This window comes from Amborella trichopoda, chromosome 4 (assembly GCF_054954075.1).
Source record: "Amborella trichopoda isolate Santa Cruz 75 chromosome 4, AtrichopodaSantaCruz75HAP2 v2.0, whole genome shotgun sequence".
Lineage (NCBI taxonomy): Eukaryota > Viridiplantae > Streptophyta > Magnoliopsida > Amborellales > Amborellaceae > Amborella > Amborella trichopoda.
In genome coordinates this window covers 5842432-5864167 of record NC_142339.1, presented here as the reverse complement: position 1 = coordinate 5864167, position 21736 = coordinate 5842432, and the positions used below count along the sequence as shown (strand labels likewise).

Here is a 21736-nt window from a genome sequence, read left to right as displayed (position 1 = left end):
CCACCACAATCATGAATATGAATTTTTTTCTTAAATTTAAAATTAGAGTATTTTAAAGTTTATGTTTGGATTGTTTAATTTTTTTCACATGAGCATGCTATACATTTACTCCTTTAGATAAAATGTAATCTAGGTATAATTTCAGGATTCTAAAATTTTGAGATGTAACCTCTTCAACCAATAGACTATCTTCAAAAAAGAAAATTCCACATCTAACTCTCAATGCACTTAAAAAAGATAATGTCTTAAAATTGAATAGGGACGGTCTAATTTTTTTATGGTGAGATCTAAGTGATAGAAAACTTCAAATTCAACATTTCTCTCTTTTTAAACTAATCATCTAGCAATTTTTAGGTATTTCAGATTAAAAATTCTTCGAAGTAAGTTTTCCTGCAGATGGAGTAGATAGACAATATATGCTCCTTTGGAAGCTACAAATTGAGAATCTAAAGAATAATTGCATCTAAAGTGGTTATATATATTTCATATCCTAAACCCATGTTTAATATGAATTTTGAGAAGGAGAGTGCATTTGAATATGACTTCATTTGAACTCATAAGAGATCAAGTATTTAACATTTTACCTATATCTTTGTATTTAATTTAGAAAATCCATGAAAATGCACATGGCCATGAGTTGGAATAGTTGAAAAAAGAATAAATGGTTAAACTGTTACAGTTAGGTATATTTCATAAAGGTTACAATTGTATAAGGCACCCACCTTAAACAATCATAAGTAAGGTGTTCGTCCAAATCAAGCTGAAAGATGCAGTGCCAAAAATCCCTATGATGGCCCAAATCTATTTTTACCCTCAATTATGAAATTTGAAGTTTGGAAAATATTGCAGATCATTATGCATATCCATCAACACTTAAAAATCTCAGAAATTGACGATCCAAATAATATATTGCTTTCTTTTCATATTCATACATCTCTAGATGATTAATTGCATAGTTTTCTTGTAACAATAAAACCCTTTTATGTGTATTTTGAAGGCACACCTTTTTTTTTTTTTTTTGGAACATTAGGCAAGATTAATTGAGATAATGAAAAAGTACATCAATTGTAAAAACGAAAAAAAGCAATCTACAAAAACAAGAAAGAAGAAACAAACACAAAAGAAAGAGCCAACCAACCACAACGCAAAGATATACGTAGTTCGGCAACGTGCTGATGTCAATGGGAGATGAAAGCTTCTTTACTGACAATGGAGAATATGGTTACAATAACTCTCTTCCTCACACCTCTATGTTCTCTCATATTACAAAGAGATTTGAGTTTTTCCCTTAACCCTAAAAAAACCCATCGCAACAATATATATCGAGCCCCAAATAAATGGTACAAATTACCGAAATACCCCATGTACATATATCGAATCCAAGATATATCGAATCCTATGTATGGATATCCGAAATTTTCCTCGAGGGCTACCGCCTCCTGAACCCCCGCAGGGGTTGAGTCAACCGAGTCTACCTGGCCAAACACTCCTCCGGCCCTTCACGCTTTTAACGGCCATCCGAAGTCGTCCTTTGGACTCCACCTTGGTAGATCTATTTCCTCAGAATACAAGACATCATTCCTCAACATCAATAGCAAAATCAAACACGTAAAGAAAAAAAAAAAAAAGAAGGAAAAAACAGCAGCCCCAAGTATGAATCTTAGGGTTGGTGTAGAAATAGAGTTAAGGCACAATGGCCTTTTTGGCTAATGTATCAGCATCTTCATTGCGCCCTTGGTAAGTACGAAAGAAAATCACCTCCCTCCCTTGTAGTCTATAAAAGATCTTGTCCATGGACGTGGTTGGGATTCTTGCATCATATAATGACATTAATTGAATCACCTTCAACAATGAGGTGACGGTGGCTATGCGCCAACTTAAAGACATCAAAGTTTACGGCCCATAATTCAACTTCATGGACTGGCTAGGCTCAACTTAGAGACATCTAAGTTTAAGGCCCATAATTCAACCTCATTTACGCCACATTAATGCAACTGTCCTTGATAAGACCAAAGAACGACTCCATTAGAGTCTCACAAAAGACCACCATATCCTAAAATTTGCTCCTCCACTCCCATCAAAATTCAGCTTAAACCAACGATCCCGAGGCTGCCAATCCATGGAACCTTCCGCTCTGTTCTTTTTAAAGAATAGGATTTCCCGTAAATGAGTAAATATGTTTTCCCCGGGGGGGACCTGAAATTAGGCGATACCTGTGCCTATGACCGAATTCTGGATAGCAAGACAGACTTAGCAGGTACACCTTGCTTATATAGTATTTTCCATTAAATTTGCCTTCTTAAGTTTCCTAATAGGTAATGGGAAGCTGTTCCCTGGAGTAAACTATAGTCACTACCAAAGAAAGCCTACGGATAATTTTGAAAAGTGATCCATAAAAAATAAAAAGGGCTAAGAGTGCAGGAAGACAGTTTAAAATAGAGAGATAAAGATAGAGAGAGAGAGATGAGTATCAAGATGTGACCTTGAGCAAAGGACCACTCTAGTCCCTAGAGTAGTTGAGAATAAAGAATGGTGAATTTGATAGAAGCCATTTTCAAGTGCTTCACCACACATGGGATCACATATGAGAAGAGGGACCCACTTTATGTAGGCTTTCGTCAATAGCGTCACTCATTTTTATTCTCTTCCTCACACCTCTCTGTTCTCTCATATTACAAAGAGATTTGTGTTTTTCCCTTAACCCTAAAAAAACCCATCGCAACAATATATATCGAGCCCCAAATAAATGGTACAAATTATCGAAATACCCCATGTACATATATCGAATCCCAGATATATCGAATCCTATGTATGGATATCCGAAATTTTCCTCGAGGGCTACCGCCTCCTGAACCCCCGCAGGGGTTGAGTCAACCGAGTCTACCTGGCCAAACACTCCTCCGGCCCTTCACGCTTTTAACGGCCATCCGAAGTCGTCCTTTGGACTCCACCTTGGTAGATCTATTTCCTCAGAATACAAGACATCATTCCTCAACATCAATAGCAAAATCAAACACGTAAAGAAAAAAAAAAAAAAAAGGAAAAAACAGCAGCCCCAAGTATGAATGTTAGGGTTGGTGTAGAAATAGAGTTAAGGCACAATGGCCTTTTTGGCTAATGTATCAGCATCTTCATTGCGCCCCTGGTAAGTACGAAAGAAAATCACCTCCCTCCCTTGTAGTCTATAAAAGATCTTGTCCATGGACGTGGTTGGGATTCTTGCATCATATAATGACATTAATTGAATCACCTTCAACAATGAGGTGACGGTGGCTATGCGCCAACTTAAAGACATCAAAGTTTACAGCCCATAATTCAACTTCATGGACTGGCTAGGCTCAACTTAGAGACATCTAAGTTTAAGGCCCATAATTCAACCTCATTTACGCCACATTAATGCAACTGTCCTTGATAAGACCAAAGAACGACTCCATTAGAGTCTCACAAAAGACCACCATATCCTAAAATTTGCTCCTCCACTCCCATCAAAATTCAGCTTAAACCAACGATCCCGAGGCTGCCAATCCATGGAACCTTCCGCTCTGTTCTTTTTAAAGAATAGGATTTCCCGTAAATGAGTAAATATGTTTTCCCCGGGGGGGACCTGAAATTAGGCGATACCTGTGCCTATGACCGAATTCTGGATAGCAAGACAGACTTAGCAGGTACACCTTGCTTATATAGTATTTTCCATTAAATTTGGCTTCTTAAGTTTCCTAATAGGTAATGGGAAGCTGTTCCCTGGAGTAAACTATAGTCACTACCAAAGAAAGCCTACGGATAATTTTGAAAAGTGATCCATAAAAAATAAAAAGGGCTAAGAGTGCAGGAAGACAGTTTAAAATAGAGAGATAAAGATAGAGAGAGAGAGATGAGTATCAAGATGTGACCTTGAGCAAAGGACCACTCTAGTCCCTAGAGTAGTTGAGAATAAAGAATGGTGAATTTGATAGAAGCCATTTTCAAGTGCTTCACCACACATGGGATCACATATGAGAAGAGGGACCCACTTTATGTAGGCTTTCGTCAATAGCGTCACTCATTTTTATTCTTCACCTATTTCATTTTCAGGCTATTTTTATTTATTTATTTTTAGACGAATGGATGGTGGGGCATTACGCCTGTTCCCAACACTATTTGGGCTCCAAACCTGTTCTTCACCCATTTTCAATATGGAGCATGGCTCTATCTGGAGTACTTTGCTTGTTTATGTTGGGTCAAGTTACTGGTCTCCAACCTTGAACAAGTACAATTTGAGCATTCCTGAAAATAAAATTTGAAGATGTACTCAAGTAAAATAATTTTTTTTTTTTTTAAAAAAATGTTAATTAAAAGTCTTTGAACCCCTCAATGGTATAAGGTGTTTTCGTACCTCGAATGATATTTTGCCAAATACCCCTATTCATAATGCATTAAAGCTAGTGGTGTCAATATTGAGAAGCAAATACCCACTTGCATAACCATGTAAAGCACATTATTCCTCTATGGACGTTTGAAATCTTCCAAAAAGAAGACTGGCACGTTTAAAAGCTGTTTGAAAGTTCATGATTGAAAGGTCACATTATCATCAGGAATGTCTAGGGTTTTGGTTTGAAGATATGCTGCAATATGTCCTTCACCAAGATCCCCAAGTCCTCTTCTTTGCATCCGGTTAGGGACCTCACTACAAAAGCCACAAGTACTTCAAAACACAGGCTACAAATTTCATACTTAAATCCCATGCAAAAGACACGCAAAAGAGAGAGAATCAATGAACCCAAAAAGGGAAAAAATGTCTCAATAGGAAGCACCAAAGTCAAGGCCTTGGCTTTAGAAGCATGGTGTGGTACCTAGATTTTGAACGGTTCTCAAATCATTACCGAAGGGGACAGATCTTCCCCCAACTTTTGCACTAATAATGCTAGTATTGTGCATCTCTCCCCCTCTCTCTCTAGACTAGAGTGCTCTTGTGCATCTCTCTCTCTCTAGACTAGAGTGCTCCAACGCTCATGCCCCAACAAACAAACAAGACAAGAAGCAAAATCCCAAAAAGTTATTCCTCTCTCTCTCTCTCTCTATCCCTCACATGCCCCAACAAACAAGAGGCAAGGAGCCAACACACGAACTCTCTTCAATAAAATAAGACCTAAGAGGGGGTTTGATTTCTATCAACCGTGACTATCTTTGTGGTTTAATATCACGAGGCAAAACAACTTCTTAAATAGGGATTGTATAATATGATCACTATTTATTTTTGGAACAGCGAGCTCACAATTATTTTTAACGATTAGATGTGAAATTTAATAAATGAAACTGGATCACAACATTCGAAAAATTTTATTTTTAAATTTGCGCCCAAACAATAACACATTGTCAATCACCCAATCTCAAATCTACCGATCAACGATGATTGTGACCTCCTTCTATAAAAAAAAAAAGATAGTCTCTCTATATATATTTCCTATTAAATATTGTTGGATTTTTGCAATCAAAGGAGATTGTTCTTGGGTATTTTAACGTGGATTCACAAATAAATATTGTTTTGCAATTATACCCATTTGATAAGCCCAACTAATATGTAGATAGGCATTCCCATGGGAAAACACATCCTACTGTTTGGACCTTGTGGAACACATTTTTGTTCCTTTATCGTTTAAATCTACAAATATTAGAAGGAATTGTCTACAAACAAATTATTTACCTTTTGTACAAGGAGGTAACAATCATTTTTATTTTTTAAATTTCAAAATAGGTGGTTTGTACAAGTGTCATTGATTAGACACAAAGTTCCAAAAAAATATTTTCGAGTTTCATGACTCACTTCAAGCCATCCAATTTGATACCTAATGAGTGAAAATAATTAAGACCTTATAAAAAAAATAAATAATTTTTTTCATAGACAATCCTAAATTAATAGAAATGCATGATCCGAAAATTTTGACTGAAATCCCAGATTTTAAACCTTGTAGAACATAATTGCACTTATTCTACTCTAGTGACACTCAGGAGCACATGGTGACGTGGACCTCCAAAACGCATTCATATAATCTCCCACCGACCAATGGACCCCATCGTATTGGATGGGTAAAGAACAATTTTTTCCGCATGAGAACACAATTTGCCGTCATTGTACCAACCAATTTGTACTCATATCTTGAACTAAAACTTAGAGAGAGGGCTTCGAACGGAAGGGAGTTATCTCGTTTGCCCCTTCCTACATGATACATTCTTTGAATGAATAAGGTTTACTTTTTTTATTCTTTTTTCTTTTTCTCTCTTTTTTTAACATATATATATATATATATATATATATAATGTGTACCCTCACGTTGAAGGTTCTTACATCACTTACCACCTAAGTCCCTACAAAACTATACAAAGCACTTTCAAAACACCCCACACAAAACTTTAGTTCCCCAATCCAAAATTTTTCACAACCATATTCCCTTCAATCATGACCCTATATGCCGAGGTTCGGTCGGTGCACAAGAAAATAAGCATGAAACATAAAACAACCTACACAGAAATAATGCCGAAGAGCATAACAAGAGGAGGGTGGTGGCATACTAATAGGTAGTCCCACACAATCAACGACCAGAATTAAGAAACAAAAAAGGTCAAAGGAGAAACGGGAGAGAAAGAGAGAGAAAAGTGTGAGACAATCAAGTATATGAGCTAAAATAAAGTGAAGAATGACCAAAGGACAAAAGGGAGAGAAGGCGATGTCTTCCCAAAAAAAACCATATATAACTACTCAATAATTTCAATCCACTTTGAATGAACATGCTTATTCTTAAGAATGCTTGCGCCGAAGCTCATTGTGTTCCTGAATTGTAATAACGTGACCATTTAACATTTAATCATTATCCCAAAGCCATATATATATAGGTTTTTGTCAATAAATTGTGTTCCTAAATTGTAATAACATGACCATTTAACTTTTAGTGTTCGCCTTCGTCAAGGCCTACTGCCTGCCGATGAACAGCCAGTTACTAAACTCAAGCTACAGAACTAATGATGAAAAAGTACCAAAGTGAGGCTTACATCCTAGGTTCTCCGTATGAATTTTGAGGTTGAAGGTTTAACCTTGAGTCAATCAATAGGTAGGGTCAACTACACGGCCACTATCTAAGCTATTAGTGGGCTTGTTTGTTCAACTACTATTGAAATGATATATATATATATATAAGAAATGATCTAATGCAACAATTGTACTGGAGAGGATAGAGTTCATTCGTGATTTCTACCTGAATCAGCCTAATGAGTTATTGAATCAGGTTCAAATTAATGATTCCCTAGGCAATATTTAAAACCTATACGTTTATTAATGGGGAGATTGCTATTTATCAATTTTGGAATCCAATTTCACAAAATTGTCAATAATGGCAAAAAAAGGGGGGCAAATGCATGGAAAGGAGGCCAAATTTAGAAATAAACAATCAGTCAAGGCCTAAGTTCCCTACCAAAATCTCACTCTAAATAACCATATGGCCCAAACAATTCCTTAAAAGTCACCATAATACATCTTCCTTTTGTCAATTATTTCTCCTACAAAAACTAGCAAGTTCAAATTTAGTTAGAATTTATTATTATTCATTTGTTTTGAGAGAGAATCGTCTCTCTAATCCTTTCAAATCATTCATCTGTCGTCTGTGAACCATTTCGGTGTCATACCACTGTGGGCCCCCCTTTATTCACCACCAAAGATAATACTCAGCACTCATTGTGCTGTGTGAAAGGGCCAGTAGGAAACACACCAGACCCTTTCCTTTTTTGGACTTTGGATGCCCTGAACAAGACTCAATAAGCAGTACATTTGGAGTCCTCAACCATAAATGCATGGGTCAATCGGGAAAAGACCACAAAGGCACCTTTGAATGTTTGACAAGTTCCTAAGACTTAGTCCACACATTCATTTGGATACTTAAGGTATAGAAATATTAGAATTAACATACAGAGTGTTCCAAATATTCATGTACTTTTATAACCTAAACAAAAGAAACCCCATCCAATGGGTATTTTTTAACCTAGGTGAGCATAGTCCCCACGGTGCCCACCTAGCAAGGTCCTAGGCGGCCCTAGTGCCGACCTACGTGAGGTCCTAGGCATGCACCTAGGAGCAACCTGTCTAGTTGGTTTGCGCAGGTCTGGGCGGTGCGGCCAAGTCGCACCATCATTGATCACGCTTGAAATCCGAGAAAACGTTTCTCATACTTTGTGTAGAAATCCACACAAACCAGCTAGCGGATTTTGAATCTCAGGCTTTGGGTGTTTGTGACCTATGTGTATTGAAAGTGACAATCTCATCCTATACGAATCCCATTTGTTAAAGGAAAAGACGTTTCGGGAATCGGCATATGCATGAGCCCACCCAGGTTTTCAACCAATTTAGGATTTAAATCACATCCTAGATCAATGGGAATGCATTTCCCCCATAGATTCGAGAATTTTCCACCCTGACATATTTATGAATTTGATGCTCAACAAATTGTGCTGAGATGATCTGTGAAGAATTAAATAAACAGTCTAAAAAAATCCAAATAGATGAGGTAACAAAATTCATTAACTTTCAAATAAATGTTTGTGGTTGTTGAGGTTATAGGCCTGTGAAATTTTTGAAGGCGAACATAGTGGAATAGACGTGACAGATGATTCACCAAACGCCCGACCCTTTATTAAAGCACATCATAGGGAAATTTACCAAAGTACCCATGAGAGATCAATTATTTAACATTTTACCCAAATGCAAACATTCCAAGTCATGATCATGTGTATTTGATGGGTATTTTGAAAACAAATCAAAAGATATCAGTAAACTGTTGAATGGTTCATCTCCCATGGATATTTGGATAAATTTCACAAAACTATATAATGCAACTTATGACTGGAGCTTTGAGACACTTCAATAGAAGTATTCGTCTGAGAGTGAAAGCTTTGCTCTAAGCAAATCTTGCTCTTTCAATTAAAATACTTTTTTCCATGCTGTCAAGTCCTAAATGTGAATGAATCATATGACAAAATGCATGTAAGATGTAATTATTAGGTTTTGTAATAGACTAAACCTATCCAAGTATATCTTAAACCTCTTGAATTTCGAGAAAGAATGGAACTCTCATGGTAACAATGGTTTATTAATTCTGTCTTTTTCTTTTTCTTTCTTTTTTTGTTTTATTAAATAAAGGTTGTTTAGTTACTGAAACAAGTTGCCCATATGCGGATGCTTCAATTTAGGAAGATATGGGAGGCATGATCCATGATATTTCTAATTTCAGTTTTCTTCTCTTAAGTATTGAGGACCAAAAGATTAGTAAACAAAATTCGCAAGGATATACCAAGAAAGGAATGGAAAAGATTGATGGCTTAAGATCTAACCCCAAGATAGCATAGGAAATTCTGACTTCTGATTCGGGACACTGAGAACATAAGCAACTACCTGCGGCAAATAAATCTTGCCTAAGACAAATGATAGAAATAATAAATGCAACCCACAGTGGCAGCTAGCTCTTGGTCATAAGTGACATGAAGTGGCTTGGGAAACAATATTTTTGCAATGAATTAAGGCATACGAATCTGCAGAAAAAAAGAGCAGTTTTGGAAAAACATGGGCATAACTGTCAAGCATAATAGGCAACTTTTATTTGCATATACATTAAAGGGTTTCATGCACTTAAAGAACTTCACTGATATGCCTCCACCCAATTGATTCAGTAAGTGAAGTGCTTTATTTTTATGGTTTCAAACAGAATACAAGGGGTACATTACAAAAAGATAAAATAAATCATCAAAGCTGATGACCATATTAGAAAAGAGTCCCAAACACCTAAATCCAACATGGAAAGCCTTAGAACAGGCAGAAGACATCAGAATCAAATTTGCTTCTCCATGTAAAATGTCAAAGAACTCACGAGATTGAAGAACTCTACAACCCCTCAAAAAATATGCCTGCTAATTCCACAGGCCAGGAGCTACACTACTCAGACAATAAATCACGTACACATAGGTCCACTTCCATCATAAAAGGGGGGAAATGAAGTAAGGAAGCTTCTCACCCAATAAGGAGGGTCTTGGCATGTATCTCCACGGAACCCAGTGTTCCACTTGATCTAATAAATAACTTTTGCTCTAATTTCAACTCCTATAGAGGCCACATGAGACCCCAAACCCGGAGCTTATATCAGATTTAAGCTTTAAAAACTCCATAATGCAGCTCCTCCAAAATTCGCAACCGCAAGGCTGAGGAGCCTCAATTCCAAGAAAATGTTCTAATACTCTAGACCCATCTATTAGTTCCAAATATGACCACCTTAAAGTTTCCACTAAATTCACAATCTCAGTACTGCTCTTTCTAAAAAAATTGATTATTATGTTTGTCCTACAAATACTGCAATAGGATTGTAATGAGGTAAAAAGTCCAGCAAAGTCAGCTCCCCTTCAAAATAAGGACCAAGCTGAGGCAATAAGGTAAACTTGAAGGGTTATAGTGTGATGCTATCAAAATAAGGTAAAAAATGAGACAAACAGCCATCTAATATCAAAAGTTCAGAAATAAGAATGTAGTGTATTTCACCTAGGTAGGTTCCTCCAGCAAGTATCCAGTATCACATGTAGCAGACCATAGGGCTTAATGAAAAACCCATATCAACAAAGCCTTATCACTTATTTCCATAAACTCCTAACGGTCATATACATTCCTATCACAACTTTCCATAGCAAATCATAGACAAAATTATGAAGCAAAGAAAGGTGGAAAGTACACAACTTGACACTTAAATCTGAAGCAGGTTACCTTCTAAGGAAATTTTCCAAAAGCTTCTCTAATATGCTATTAGTAAAGTGATTTCCAAAAGAGCAATTTGCTATGTTGATAAACTAGACACCTAAAATTAGTGTATGTATAGAGATTTTCAAATATGTTCCCATATATTCTTGCAGCAAATAAACCTTCTTAAAATTTGAATTAACATACCAGAGTGGCAGCAGCTAGGAAGCATGGAGAGTGATAGAGCACAGATGTATCCGCAGTTTCATAAAGGAGATCCAATATATCCATGCAGACATCAAATTTCACAGCTTCCCCCTTTTTAGCTACCTCTCTATGAAATAAGAAAAGATAAAAATGAAAAATAGGCAAATATATAAGAAGTCAGTGTAGAGAAACAAGAAAACACATTTTGGGTTAAGATGGCCAAAATATCCTCACAAATTACATAAACCTGCCTGGTGTCCAGATGCAGGAAAATTCAGTTTGTTTTTCATGAGATTTTAATCTTTCAAGATCAAGACTCAAAGAAGTACAGAGTTTCTTCTTCTTTTCTTATCATTATTATCATAATTACTACTATTATTACAACCGCTACCACTACTACTGCTCCTGCTACTGTTTAATGTTTTTATTGTTGTTATCCTCCAAAGAGTTGTTAGAACACAATAATTGAAATATTATGAAACCATGTACATCTGACATCCCTAACAATCCTGAATTATGGCATGGCCCTATATCTGCATTTAATATGTTTTTCTTCCTTCCTTTATTTTCAACAAATAAGTTCAAAACATTATTCCCGTAATCTAAACCACAGACCCACCATAGAATAATCTAAATTGAATACAATAATTAACATCCAAATAGCATCCTCAGCAGTTGACAATTTGGTTGGAATTGGTGTTCACCATGATAGCCAGGGTACCATATTTTTCATACTCTGCACTAGCTGGAATTCTGAGGCTGAGGTACGCTTCACACTAACTGGTCCCAAACTATTTCAGGGAGATTGGGAGGCCTTGATAGGTGAAGGAGACTCTACTAAAAGTGTGAAACTATTAAGTGGGCCAAAAAAGGTAATGGAGGACCGTAGATATTGCCAGACATATTAGCTGAAATAGCAGAGCTGAGCTGCAATCTTAGCTTAAGTATAACCATAGTTTTAAAAGCAGACTGCCCAGCGCCTAGGCGGTCCAGAAGGCCTGGGTGCATCGCCCAGGCCTAGTCGGCCAAACTAGGTGGATATCCTTGGGTGCCCGATGCGCCTTGGCGCCCGCCTTGGCGGCTGCCCATGGGCGGAAATGCAGCTCCTTGAGGATATTTTTGGGTCATTTTTTTAATACTAAAGGGGCAAAATTGTGGGTTGTAAGTTCATTTGAAACCTAAAATCCATTAGCCAACATTTTTTGAAACACTGAGTATAACCATGTATGGAGAAAAACAAATGGAGTAGCACAAAATCAGGTGAAAGCAGGTGCTGATGAACCAGAAATGAGGGTACAAATGTTTGTGAAATTGAAGCAAAAGGTGGAAGAGAGATAGTGTTCAGTATACACAAACCAGAGGCAAACTGTTTGCAGAAATACCTCAAACAGGGGCCGAGACATCAAGCATTCAGTAACTTGCCTAAATTTGTTGAGTGAAGAGGCCAACCGATTTTGAAAACCTTGGTGTAAATTCTATATAAACCGAAAGGAGATTCTTACATGACATTCTTTAATATATACATATTAATATATGTTATACAATCCATGAAACTAGAAAATAGTTCATTACCAAAAAGAACAAAAGAAACACAAGTGATGATTTGCAATGCAGATGCAACTCTCATCTTGGACCAAAAAAGGGATGTAACCTGAATTCATTTAGAAACTCTTCCATGTAAACAGAGGTAACATTCATTGCTCCAATCTCAAATCTTAACACCTGCAAAACACTAACAGAAGAACCAGATGAGTAGGGAAAGTGTGCATTTACGCATCTGTAAAACCAATGCAACAATAATGGAACCCAACTAATCAATTGCCCCAGTTTCCCCAAAAGGAGCATAAACGAGACGAAACTCCTGAACTAAGCAAGTCAATTGAACCAAATTTGAAAAACCTCTTGATTAGAGCTCGATGGCCCAGAATCTTGGATGACAATGATAAAGCATACAAACTAGATTGAATTGGAAGGTCCTTTCTAGTTCTTAATAAGATGAGCAGCCCTAATTTATTGCTTCATAGAAGGAAAATAAGATAAAAAACAAATGTGGACTGAACTCAACCAGCAGGTTTTGGTATAACCTAAAGCAGCAAGCAGGCAGGTCTAGCACATTATTTATCTTTTAAAGAATAATTCCAGAATCTAGACTGAAACCATAAGCTTTACCACTTAAGAGTTAACCAATTGATTCCCTCAGTTGAAGTTGAGGGAACCAATTCTGCTGACCCATCAATGTATGGAACTGTACAAAACCAACAAGATGATCCAGCACCTTCCAGTTTCAGCATCCATTCTGGCTCTAATGGGTTTAGGAACAATATCAGTCAGCTACGTGTATTTATTTTTGTAAAAGAAAATGCATATTTTTTTTGGTCTTTCTACAGCAAATGCCCGGGACAGCCAACTTTTCCAAAATTCCAAAAAACAGCAGAATTTTCCAAGTATGTCCCTAAGTGGGCCATGTTTCAAGACTCATGAACCACTCTAGATGACCCTCATGATGTATGAGTGTCCAGGACATCATGAAATTGAAAAGAGAAATGTTGATATGACTGAATAATTTTGGAGGCTCGTACAAACTCTAACTCCTTTATGGAAAGAGATAGTTCTCTATTACCACTTGAAGGAATAGTAACACTGATAGAAATTACAAGTGCTGTAGGCATTTCAGAAAATGGTGCAGATCTTTTGCTTAATTTGAAGTTTGGTTATAACCCTCTCACATTCTCCAGAGTTTCTCAGGATTTACCTTCAAGAAGACCAACTCCTGTCAAAATAATAAAAAGAATAATTACTAAAGAAGAATCCGAGACTAAATATAACTTTAGTCAGACAATATTTCACACATGTGAGGTCCAATTTAGGAAGATATATCTTGTATATAACAAAGCCTAATTGTCAAAAAAAAGAAGAAGTGGGAATAATGTTAGATCATGAAAGGTGATGACGAAAATTTGTAGGGTGGCAGCAAAGTCGCTGCTTCCCACCCAGGTCTTCCTCTTCACACCTTCCTCTCCCAGACCCAATCCCCAGGTTTTGTTTATGTGTGTGCATGCACATATGCAGCATGTGTGTTCATGTTATAGAAAAGGGCAACATCCTGCTTCTACCTGGGAAGACAAAAAAACTTGCCACCACCCTTCCATGTAGAGGTGGGAAGGAAGTTTGCCTTTTTTCTTGTAGTTGTCAGGTGGGGAACAAGTTTGTCCTTTTCATAAGTAATTTTTGGATTATCAGAAAGAGATGGTCAGGGACACATTCATATTTAAACATTTCAAGGACACTTCATATTTCACATTACACTCAGGAAACAAACTCAGTGATACACCACTTGTTAAACAGACAATAAATCCCATTAGATAGGAAGCAGGATGGCAATTTACAGCTTCAATGAAATCCCGTACAGTATAATGCTGATCTTTAATGATCTCATCAGCCAATGACTTCAGACTCTTCACCGATAAAGAACATATGTCATGCATCTGCATAAACATACCAAATGATCATAAACTGATTGACAATACTTAAAACAACATGCGATTGTCCATGATTAAGAATTACAAAAAATTGCTCAATTTTGTGGGCACGAATTAAGTAATTAATGTTTAGGAACAAAGGTCTCATGAACATGCCTACCACTCCCTGCCCCCAAGTTTTACTCTTGACTCCCTAAACTAGTGTTTCCATGGCAATTCCTACCTGTTTCCCTAATGTAAAATTGTATAATACTTGCTCCCACTCCTTTGTTTGGCATTTCTGGCAATAGTTCACATGTTGTGCATGCATATTTGTTACAATATGACAGGCATTATACGGTGCCTATTATTGCAACAAAGAGCTTTAAACCTCCAGATTTTGGTGATCACCTGCCCTCTTGTTTTCAACACACAGGTCTTGAATAGTTTCTCTGTAATTTTTCCTAATTTTCATATTCTGTTCAATACCAGTGCTGACAACTACAAATTTCAAAGCAGATAGCCAACTTGGAGAGTCCAGATGTTCTAGATGAATATTGTTTTCCATCATGGATGCAGTATTCATTGCAGATGGACCTACAGTTCAGATGTTCTAGAAAGGAAACTGTACAATGTGTTGATATAGGTGGTCCATCCACATTGAAAAAGTACTATCAATCACTGAATGTACTATGAATGCATATCCATTTCTAATCAACATCAATTAAATCCTCTGAATGTTGAAGAGTTCCAAAAATTTCGAGTATTTTTTACATTTAAAAGAAGAACTTGCCTAAAACATTAATGGATTTTTGTGTAAAAGTAGTGATTCCATAAGCTGTAAATCATTTCCATGTATCGACAAACCATTTTGATATTGCTATAAATTTTCTAACAGAAAATGATGCTAATCTAGGTGTTTCTGGTCAATGCTCCAATTCAACACCATGACCCTGCAAGAAAGACAAATGATCAGAAAATCGACTTTGTTTTTCTCCTAATAGTTCATAAAGTAGAATATTCTAGAAGTCATCGTATTCAAATACATAAAGAGCACGTCCTGACAGTCTCCTTCACTACCAAGGCAAACTGGGAAACACGTTTTTATATAGCTAAAGTGAAATATTTTTGCAAGGGGCTACATTCCCTCATCTACACCATAATGATGCATTCTATTTCTTCTTTTTCAATGTCGAGTATTTCATGCTATTCAACAGTTGTCACGGAGAACATTATTGCCTTTTTCAAATATTCTGACATCAATGGGTGCATAACATCCTACTACAGTTTTAATATGCAAAACCGTGTTCTGTTTCTAAATAATGGGAAATTTCAGTAAAACCATTCTGGACGGGATAGAGCCTGTCAAGGACTGTTGGGGTATTTAAGACTTTGTTAGGGTTTACAAGGATACCATCAGATGATTCAGACCATTACCATCTAAACTGTAGGGTCAAACGGATTTAATTTTCAATGTGGAATATTAAAATTTCCATAAAATCAATCATGATATCCAGAACTCTCTGGTCTAATGAAGAGAAAACCATCTAGACGCATAAACCCAAAATAGAACCGTGTCCAGTGCCCATAATGCATGCTATTCGTAGTTCACGGTTGCAAGTCATGTGGTGTGAGTAGCAGTACCTAGGAGACTACCAAATTGTTAAAAAATAATAGCTATCATACCTTGCTTGATATCCATAGTGAAATAAGTGCGAAAAGCTGTAAATTGCTCTCATTCAAGGGGCGCAAAAGCCAATGTCCGACAGTAGTTTCACATGGAAACCTGATCTTTCCTCTGCAAGGAAAAAATGAGAGTTTCTGGTCAACCAATGGAACAAGGAAGGTTACACAACATGTTTATATCAATGTACAGTTTTGAAGAAATTATGGAAAAGCAAACTTGCGAAACTGTTGCTTTGCATGCGAGGTTCAAAAGAAAATAAACAAAGTCACTTCTAGATGCATTTTGAACAGAGAACACAACAGTCACCATCTGAAGATCAGGAGGTATGCAGTATACAGAAAATTTTCGGGTGTTCTAGCTGTTTCTCTTTGAAGTGTTCAGAGTATTCCTTTGCAGTGGTTTATCTGAATTTTAAAGTTTTCTGGAAACCTCCTTATGAAGGACCAAAATATCCTTCTTATCAGTAGGTGTGTGATTTTTTATCCTTCTTATCAGCAGGTGTGTGATTTTTTTGATTGGTTAGAGGGTGACATTTGGGAGTCTATTTGAGGATTGGAGAGGAGGTCTTCATGTTGGCCCAATAAACACAATACAACCCCCACTTATCAGTAGGTGTATGGTTGCAAATGATCAAAATATAGGTGCTCTAACCAAATATTAAATCAGTCGTTGATGATTTAATATTTGGTCATGAGAAACTGCGATATTTCAGTCATTTGCAAAAAGATTCTGTGAATTGTCAGGAGTTAAGAAGGTATTTGTAAATCCCTGACAACTGCAATATGGTGGGAAAAATATAACACTTGCTCCTTTGAATTTGTTGATCATTTATCGCAATGAAGACAAGAAGCCTCTCCCAAACAAAATCCAGCACATGTGGCTCCCCAAAAATGCCGTTCTATATCATTTACCAAATCTAGAAAGAAAAAATGCCACAACAGATTCTGTATCTTAAATAGTTCTAAAGCAGTACCAAGAGGAGGATGAGAGTATTGAGATGAATCTTATTGCTTTTTTGCTATCACATTGTTTTATCTTCTTCTACAATGCATTTACACGAATTCAAGAAACATATGGGAGGAGATAGCAGTCCTATTTGGGATCTCATGGGCTCTAGTTGACTCGTTACCCAAGCCTATTACACAGTGGAAGGTGGCATGAGGGAATACTAGAGGTTTGCTACCATGGATGGCTACCCTCTAACAGTGCTCTGGGAAACATAGAAGCAAAAGATCAACGTGAATTTTATAACTAAAAAAAACGCAACAACTAAGGGCTTCTGGAGCAGATCAAAGGGCTGGTCATTGGTTAGGTCATCATACTACTCCTCATGGATGCATCAAAGTGAGATACTTTTAAAAAATTGGATGACTGTGGACAAAGGCCACTACAAATTTAACCAAGAAAACAACTATAAAGGAAAATGATAGAATACTTTCCTGATGGTTGTTCTGATGTTACTTTAGAAATTTAAGCAAGAAACAGTTATACACCAAAGTACCTTCAATTCTATTTCCAGATTCTGATGGGTACATTGTCCTGCACTTCTATTCCCCCATAGGCTTCACAAAGTCAGCATGGTTCAAAGCTCAATCATTATTGAGTATTGACTACATAGGTTTAGAAGCACTATGGACTTCCACTTGTTTCCCCTGAGAGTTAAAGGAAATTATTTGGACGAATAAAAAGGTTCCAAAAAGCCAGCATGCTCCTTGAAGCTGAAGGGCATTTTTTCTCTGATCTTTTGAGAACTTAGCTTGTTCTCAACAGATGTATCATGTGTAAAAGTCGAAGTAATCTTGGCAGATATTCACCAAAGTTAGGGGTTCCCATTATTGAAGTTGAGTTCTGCGATTGCAAGACACCATAATTTTCTGTCATGCAGTTTCGTAGCTTTTCCCTTTATTGAATGTATGTCATAAATAAAAAAGAAGACTGGAGAGTACAAAAGATTCCAATCGGAGTATTTGGTGAGAGAATGGCAGTCCATTGTAATCAATGTCGTTCCCCAGTTAAGAGTCACAGAAGTGTGAAGAAGTCTTCCTAGTGGTCGATTAGCTATCAATTTAATAGCAAGTCCTTCAGGAGCCACAACAGAAGTGGGTGTTGTAATTCATTTGGCATGAGATTGACACAGTCATTAGCCTTTAGCCACTAGCCACACAAGTGTGGTGTGATAGAAGCTAAAGCCCCATTTGGATGGCCCAAAAACTCCACTACGCAAGGGAGTTATCTAGAAATTTATTAAAACAAGTTTGTTACCCATTTTTGCATAGATGGGGCATTTTGTAAGTGTTTTGTAGGGGAGCAAAACGGGTCCACCCGTGAATGGTTTAGTGGACCAAGCTGAGCTACTTTTTTCCTCCTAGATGGGGAGAGGAAAAAACACAGCCCCTAGTCTGTTTTAAATGGCCTGTCCAATATGGGGCCACTCATACTAGAAGCCAAAGTGCCATTGAATTTGGCGGAACCTGACCGTGATGCCATAAATACAAGAACCATTCGATCCCTGTTTGGCCAAAATTCCTGGCAATACTGAATTATAATGAATTCATGCAAAATGTAAACAGCAATTCCAAGCTACATACAAACACTAAAAACCCTTCAGAATTCTCCTTGGTTATCGTCACTGTTCATTGTTTTACCTGTTGCTTTATCAATGGAATTTTTAATTAATTATGAGAAAAATACTTCTGCAAATAGTAATTTCTCAGACAATAAAATACCTAAGCCATTCAGCCAGAATGAACAACAAAGGCTCAAAATAATCATGTCAATAAGGTCTATCGAGAAATAGGATCTCCGTGCAGCGAGCGGAGATGAGACAAAATGCATGGATAAGTCTCTGAACCAGCATTCAACAGACTAAATTCAAGAGAAGTTTAGGGTTTACATACAGTTGAAAGGATAGCAGAAAACGGTCAACCAGAAAGGATAATGCAGTGTATTTAACGAGTGGGCACCTTTTGAGTTGCTTGACAAAACAAAATATAGAGTAAACATCAGTTTATTTATCACTCACCATGGACGAAAGATGAAAAGAAAATTGAGACAAACTCACCATTGCAGAGTGTAAGAGGAACTCCACAGTCTGATTTCGAAGCTGAGAAGAAATAAAGCCAATCGGACAAACAGAAAGCGACTCTCCCATTTTGAAAGCCCTAATCTTCAACTTCATCTCTAAATTTCGATGAAGCGGATAAATGGAGGAAGCATCTCACATTCTGAAAGCCCAGATCCATCAATTTCTCCGTTAAATTTACCCGATCGGTCAGATTGAAAAGTAAAGGAAGAATCTTCTATTTTGAAAGCCTGAATCTATCAACTACACGTTAATCTTTGTTGATGTTGAGATTGCATAAATGGAGGAAGTGTTATCCATTTTGAAAGCTGTAATTCATCAATTCACCACTAAATATATCATAGATTGGAAAAGTGAATCAACCTTCTAATATTTGGAAACCTATGATCCATCAATTCATTGCTAATTTGAATCAACGTTCTAATATTTGGAAATCTATGATCCATCAATTCATTGCTAATTTTCGATGATGGTTCTTCTATTTTGAAATCTATGATCCGTCAATTCATCGCTAATTTTTTATGATGAGGCGCATTGGAGAAATGGAGGAAGATTCTTTAATTATGAAACCGTCTCTGGAATTCTTCCTCTAAATTTAGAGGAATCCTAAATGATCAGGTAAATTGATGGAGATTGTTGCAATTTGAATGCCCTAACCCTAATTCTGCAACTCTTCCGCTAAATTTAGAAGACGAAGAAAGCGAGAAAAGATAAAAAATGGAGGGAAAAATGAAGATTGATTCTATTTCGAAGAACCAGGTATTTATAGCTGGAGAATGACGTGCATACCCTTTTCTATTTGTTTGAATATCTAAAATATTCCTGTCAGTCAGTTACGGCCTCTCGGAGAAACTGAAGCCAAACAAACGATCTGGTACTTCTGTGGGAGTATACTGTACATTACTCCCTCGTGTAAATCCGGTATTAACTCTAGGATCTAAGATTTTGGAGATGTAATCTCCTCAACCTATGGACTAATCTCAATTCAATTTTGTTTTCCAAATTATACTTTCTACATACTTAAAAAAAAAAGAAGGATTATATACTATGAGATCATTTTCCTTTGGTGTAGGAGGTTACAACTGACTGTATAACTATCCGATATGAAATCCGAAAGCTTGAGTATCATAAAGTTAAAAAAAAGTTCTTTTGAAATTTGATCTTAGTCAATAGAATAAATATAGTCACCCAACATCGCACCTAATGGTCAAGATTGATTGTGACGTCCATGTACAATTATAAATGGTTTTCATTGTAATTTTCTCCTAAAACTAATGTATCAATATTGAACAAGGGCCCTCCAATTTTTGGAGGGTTAGATTAAGTATTGAAAAACTAAAAATTCAATTTTTCTTTTGAAAATAATTGTTTACTAATTCTTAAGTGGTTCCTAAAATTTCATATTAAAAAATTTCTCCCAAGTGGGTTTTCTAACCAAGGGAGTAGATGTACTCTATGCTCTTGTAAGAGCATAATATACCAAAACATGGACTAGACTCCTTAGCAAAATATATCGTAATCCTCATTATAACATGGAGTAAATGGTCACAAGGATCATCACCATATTGTAACCCTCATGATCACATGGAGTAAATGGTCACAAGGATCATCACCATATATTAAATGGTTGAAAGGCAATGGAGCAAGATAGCAGACCTATCATCAAAATCATCTCGTGCATAGGCGAGTCTGCGTTGTACCCATCACCCTCCAACAAACTGATGGATGGTTATGGCTCCCATGATCACATATCTCCAAGTTGTCAAACGGAATACAATGCACACCCACTATTTTATGAAAAAAACGTTTAATGAGTTAAAAGGTGGTACAATGTTATTGTGTGTGTCTTGACATCTGAATTTGACAGTATAGATCGCGCTAAAAAATCTCATGTCTCAATGCAATTTGTATCTCATAATTATATTAACGGTGCATATTCTAGAGCCAAAACCAGTTTTTGTGTGTCACCCTGCATCATCGAGTATTGCATATCCTATGATTGGCGGGTCCCTTGGTTAGCTACTTAACTAGAAAGTTAGTAGTTTTTTATAGCCATAAAATGTCCGTGAACTAGAAGTTTGCAGACCCACAATCTTTCTCAAATTGAACTGAAAGTTGCACACCTACCTTCTCTCTCCTCCACCCTCCCCTCTTTCCCTCTCTCTCTCTCTCTCACATAGCCTTGGCTGATGTTAATAGAACATAGTAGATTATGCAACTTGAAATTGACAACAATTTTAGTAGTCATATCATAGCAAATTCTATTAGGGCATAGGTTACATCTAATCCCTCAGTCCGAAGCGCTAATTCAGAGATTTTTTTTAAAAAAAATTAAATTTTGGGACTACTTAAGAATTACCAGATGACTATTCTAAAATAAAAAATACAAAATACAAAAAATGAAAGAAGGAAAGAAGGAAATTTTGAAATTTGAGCTTTCGAACACTTGGATCTCACCATCTAAAAATTGGATATTCTCTATTCAATCTCAAAACATTTTTTTTTCAAGTGAATAAATGGTACATGTCACGACCCGCTCCCTGACCCTTGCCGTCCCAAATTGG

General features: G+C 36.7%; 1 protein-coding gene across 16 annotated transcripts; it reads right to left on the bottom strand.

Moving 5' to 3' along the window:
• Window positions 1-1173: 1173 nt before the first annotated feature.
• Window positions 1174-19915, bottom strand: CYCJ18 (cyclin J18). Of its 16 annotated transcripts, none has more exons than XM_088864525.1 (9): window positions 19152-19915; window positions 18988-19064; window positions 16090-16201; window positions 14332-14430; window positions 13698-13715; window positions 12597-12667; window positions 10946-11072; window positions 9352-9412; window positions 1174-2961 (listed from the first exon to the last, which is right to left on the bottom strand). In XM_088864525.1, the coding sequence occupies exons 1-9, from the start codon at window positions 19266-19268 to the stop codon at window positions 2909-2911; spliced, it is 735 nt and encodes a 244-aa protein (XP_088720651.1). In that variant the 5' UTR covers window positions 19269-19915; the 3' UTR covers window positions 1174-2908. The 16 variants fall into 16 exon arrangements, 13 of the variants coding, with proteins under 13 accessions (XP_088720651.1, XP_088720652.1, XP_011625343.1 ...); XR_016053915.1 differs by lacking the exon at window positions 1174-2961 and adding an exon at window positions 4488-4663 and having other exon boundaries at window positions 12597-12677; XR_016053917.1 differs by lacking the exon at window positions 1174-2961 and adding an exon at window positions 4488-4663 and having other exon boundaries at window positions 12597-12677; window positions 14353-14430; window positions 19152-19905.
• Between the last annotated feature and the right edge of the window lie 1821 nt (window positions 19916-21736).